At 62.8% G+C, this 5134-nt stretch overlaps 1 protein-coding gene across 1 annotated transcript; it reads left to right on the forward strand.

Moving 5' to 3' along the window:
- On the forward strand, positions 1–4241 carry C1QL1 (complement C1q like 1; the record flags this gene model as incomplete). The annotated part of the gene is made up of 2 exons (XM_079547052.1): positions 1–609; positions 4062–4241. The coding sequence occupies exons 1-2, from the start codon at positions 52–54 to the stop codon at positions 4239–4241; spliced, it is 738 nt and encodes a 245-aa protein (XP_079403178.1). The 5' UTR covers positions 1–51.
- Positions 4242–5134: the final 893 nt, after the last annotated feature.

Genomic DNA, 5134 nt, shown 5'->3' on the forward strand with positions numbered 1-5134 from the left:
CGGCTCAGCCTCGGCCGTAAAACTTTGCTGGCGGCCGCTGCGGGCGTGGTGATGGTGCTGGTGCTGGTGGTGCTGATCCCGGTGCTGGTGAGCTCGGCGGGCACCGACGGCCGCTACGAGATGCTGGGCACCTGCCGCATGCTCTGCGAGCCCTACGGGGGCACCGCGCCGGGGGGCGGCCCGATCCCACCGCCCTCCACGCTGGTGCAGGGGCCGCAGGGCAAAGCGGGCAAACCGGGTAAACCGGGACCGCCGGGACCCCCCGGCGAACCGGGCCCGCCGGGCGCTGCGGGCCCGCCGGGGGTGAGGGGCGAAGCGGGCAAACCGGGGCCGCCCGGGCTGCCGGGTTTGGGGGGCACGGGGGCGGTGAGCACGGCCACCTACAGCACGGTGCCGCGCGTCGCCTTCTACGCCGGCCTGAAGAACCCGCACGAGGGCTACGAGATCCTCAAGTTCGATGATGTGGTCACCAACCTGGGCAACAGCTACGATGCCGCCTCGGGGAAGTTCACCTGTGTCATCCCCGGCACTTATTTCTTCACCTACCACGTCCTGATGCGCGGCGGAGACGGCACCAGCATGTGGGCTGACCTCTGCAAGAACGGGCAGGTACGGGATGGAGGGGTCCGGGGAGGTCCTGGGGGGGTCCTGTCCTTCTGATGAGCCCATGGGATGCTCGTCTTGTGCAGCCCCGGGATGCTCTGTCCTTCTCTTGCCCGTGGGATGTCTGCCCCCATGATGCTCCATCCTTCCCTCAGTGGCAGTGATGTGCTCTAGGTCCCTCCCCGAGGTGCCCTGTTTTTCTCCTGCCCATGAAGTGTGCACCTCAGGATGCTCCATCTGTCTTCCAGCCATGGGATGTGCACCCCCAGGGTGCTCCGTCCTCCCAGTGCCAATGATGTGCCTCAGGTACCCTCTGTGCCCTGAGATCCCCATCCTCCTCCCAGCTGTGGGATGTGCACCCCCAGAGTGCTCCATCCCTATTCCAGCCATGAGATGTGCACCCCCAGGCTGCTCTGTCCTCTTTCCAGCCATGGGATGCACACCCCATGTTGCTCTGTCCCTCCCTGCCCTTGGGATGCACACCCCTGAGATGCTCCATCCTTCTCCCAATGCCAATGATGTGCCCCAGGTGCACCCCGCGGTCTCCTATCTCCTCCTGACCATGGGATGTGCACCCCGGGATGCTCCATCCTTCTCCTGGTAGCAATGATGTGTCCCCATGGGTCCCCTTTCGGTCCCTCTCCTGCCCCAGCGATGTGCCCTGCTGTGCCGTGGGCTGTCTGTGTGCTCCCTGCCGTGTCCCCATGGTGCGTGCCAGCGGCCGTGCCCTGTGGACAGCAATGCAGGGACAACGTTTGCGGTGGTTTTGGGGACACTGCGGGGCTGTGCAGTGCTGAACCCACATTGAGGGCAGTGTGAGCCCAGCCCGGAACTGGGTCCACTGCTCCTCAGCCCTGTTTGGGGACAGATGTCCCCATCCCCAGCTGCTGTGCACCCATGGGACATCTCCTCCACCTGGTGACAGCCCCTGGGTGACACACAGTGGGGCCACTGCCCTGGTGCTCAAGCTGCCCCCATCCTCACCACCCGCAGCCCCCACATCTCCACCATCCCCATGGCTGAGGCTACCAGGTGATGTCGCATCCTCACGACAAAAACCCTTTGCTGGAGCTGTGGCTGTCGCACTGCAAATGTCACACTGCACTGAGAGGCTCTGAGCTCAGTGGGGTGACATCTCCCCATGGCCTCAGCCACAGCTCTGCCCCAGCAGTTGGGTTTGGCCTTTGGCTGTTGGGTTCTCCCTCCCTTCACTCACTGCCCCAGATCCGAGGCATCAGAGATGCTCAGTGCTTGTCCCCGTGGTGCTGCCTCTGAGCGTCACTGCGCAGAACCATTGCAACGAGCATCGCCCCGGCACCTGGATGGGATTTTTCCTTGTTCAAGAGCCCCGTGGGATTTAGAGGGATTTAGGAGCCCAGAACCCAGCTGGGAATGGGGTCGCTGCCCCATCCCTTTGCCATCCGCATCCCCCCCATGATGTGAGCCACAGCTTTGCCCAGCAGTTGGGTTTGGCGTTCAGCTGTTTCTGCCTCCCTTGGCTCACAGCCCCACATTCAGGACACTCAGGATGCTCTGTGCTTATCCCCACGGCAACAACTCCGAGACCCCCACGCGGTGCCCATTGCGCTGAGCGTCTCCCCAGCACTAGGATGGTTTTTTTCCTTCCCAAATAACCCCACGCAGTAATTTCGAATCCCAAAACCCAGCTGGGAACGGGGTCACCGCCCATCCCTTTGCCATCCCCACGCCGCGGGCTCGTGCCGGCACTAACAGCTGCGTTTCCCGAAGCTACAAAGCTCCTGTCAAGAGTAAATAAACCCATTCGGGCGTGCGCCTGCAATACAGCTTAATCATCGTCACGGCCGTCCTCGTCGGGCGCCGGCTTCGCAGCCGTCCCCACGCGCCGGGTGTTAATTGCCAGCACGATATCACAGCTCTAATTGGGGTTTGTGTCGCAGAAATACAGCCCAGAGTGAAGCCGGGGTGGTGGGGTCGCACCGCAGCGGCGATGCCCCAGTGTTTCCCTATGGAGAAGTGTCCATCGCAGCGCCGGCCACGCCGCTCGAGTTAATGAGAGCCAGGGGAGCTGCTCCTGGTTATTAATTAGCATTAATTATGATTATTTGTATTAGCTTGTCGCTGTTTCGGTGAGCACGGGGTGACAAAATTGTGTTTGGGAGGAAGGTGGATGGATGTCCTCAGTGTTGTCCCTTGAGGGGACGTGGGGACAGTGGGGGACGGTCCCCAAAGTGTGACCCCACAGAGGGATGTGCCCGTGGGGCCACACCTGGGAGAGCCCAGGTGCACCCAAAGGTGATGTGTCGGACCCCAAAGACAGGGGGTGCCCTCAAACACCGCTCCATGTCCCTCTGCACTGGGTGGGCACAGAGCTGCAGTGGTCACAGTGGCCAGGACACTGCTGGGGGCAGCTCACAGACGTAGGGTCAGTGGGGTTGGTGACAGCACTCCCCAGGTGCCACGTCCCCATTTTGGGCACTTCTTCCCGCATCCCTTGGGTGCAGGCACAGCTCCCAGCCGTGGGGTTGCTTCGGTTGACGTCCCCATTTTGGGCTCTTCTCGTTTCCCACGGGCAGCACCATGGGAAAACTGAAGCACGGAGCTGCTGCGCCCCATCTCTGCATCCCCTCCGGTCCTGGGGACACGGCTGCTGGGACAACGCGGTGGCTCTGCTGCCATGGAGCCATTTATCTTCCCTGGTTAGCCAAGGGCTGGCGGGCGCGCGGTGACGAGGCGGCTCCTTAACGAGGGAAGACGGATGGCAGTCGCTGCAGCGGGGACGGGCGGTGTGCTGGGACATCAGTAGGTTCCAGAGTAAACAGGGGCTGATGGGTGGGATCTGTCACGGCCGTGGGCTGCCTGCAGGTCTGGGGATGCTGCTGCCTCTGCCCTGATGGCTTTCGTGGTAGCAGCACCCCGGGGGCGGCCACGGGGCTGTGGTTGTGTCCGTTCAGCTGCGGGGTTGGGGCTGCTCCCTGCGAGCTGATGGAGAGCCCATTCTTGTCAGTCCTAATTAGGAGCTGCTTCTCCCTGCTGTGCCGCTTTGCATTTCACTTGGGATTTTTTACCTGCTGCCTTGTCACTGTCACTGAGATCCCGCTGCAAGGCTCTGGCTCAGATTTGATTACCCCAATAATTCCCTATCAGCTGCAGCCGCAGTGCCACTTCCCTGGGTGGCCACGAGGCCGTTGGGTACGTGTGGGTTTTTACAGATGTAAGTATCCCTTCCCGCCCCACGCCTGAGCCATAACCCCATGTTCAAGCCTATGGGTCAGGGCAATGCTCAGCAGCACCACAACGGCACCGCTGTCCCCACGCCAGTGCCATCTCTTCCATCCAGGTCCCATCACCCATGGAATGGGTCCAAAGAAGCCTGAATGAAACGGGAAATGGGGCCCCATGGGGTGGCTGGGTGCAGGGTCACAGCAGGGAAGTGGGGCCATGGATGCAGGTGGGCTAAAGCTGTGTCCCCTGTGCAGGTGCGGGCCAGCGCCATCGCGCAGGATGCGGACCAGAACTACGACTACGCCAGCAACAGCGTCATCCTACACCTGGATGCAGGTGATGAGGTCTTCATCAAGCTGGATGGGGGCAAAGCCCACGGCGGCAACAACAACAAATACAGCACCTTCTCGGGCTTCATCATCTATTCGGACTGAGCCTGGACCCATGGCATCACCCCATGGCATCGCCCCATGGCATTGCCCCATGGCATCGCTCCACACCCACCCAGCCCCACAGCATCCCCATGTGCAGCCCTATGGCCGGCCGTGGGGCCCGGGATCCCCCTCCCCCATCACCCGCTCACCCCATTGCTGCTAATCGGGGCGGGGGGAGCAGAAGGGCAGTCCCCTGGCTGCGACCTGCTCAGTGCCCGTGGGATGTGGGTCTGTATGGGGTACCTCGTGCCGGGGTTGTGCTGGGGGAGCTGCCTGGCCCTGGGTGACTCCATGGTAAAGCAGAGCTGTGACCTCTCCCCATGTGCTGTCTTTGTCCCTGTGTCGGGATGTCACCAGGGTTGGGGATGGCACCTTCTGGCCTCATTGTCCCCCCTCAGCCTGGCCAAGGACACGGGGCACCATCCCCAGCTGCTGCAGTCCAGGTGGGAGCTGCTGTCATTGTCCCCTCGCTGTCCCTGCAGGGTGACAGTGGGATGGGTCCCCTGGGGAGTTCGCGGTGCCCGCTGTGGGACTGGGCTGTGCAGGGCGGGGTGGTGTGGGGAAGCTGCGACATGACGCGGCCCTGTGGCAGAATGTGGCCCCATGGTGGGACGTGGCCCCATGAGAGGAGCTGTCTGCATGGTAGCACACGGTCAGACATGTCCCTGTGATGGGATGTTGGCGCCATGTGAGAACATGGGATACATGACAGAACGTGGCCCCATGTCAGGACGTGGCCCCCCGGCTGAGGTGGCCCCGTGGAAGGGCTCGGCCCTCCGGGCTTTAGAGGCTGCTCCGCCCCCAGCCCCGCCCCCAGCCCCGCGATACGGGACCACAAGTCCCGTGATGCCCCGCGCGGAGGGTGAATGTCACGTGACTCGGATGAGCCAACG

This window comes from Tetrao urogallus, assembly GCF_951394365.1.
Source record: "Tetrao urogallus genome assembly, chromosome: 26".
In the NCBI taxonomy this organism is placed as follows: Eukaryota; Metazoa; Chordata; class Aves; order Galliformes; family Phasianidae; genus Tetrao; species Tetrao urogallus.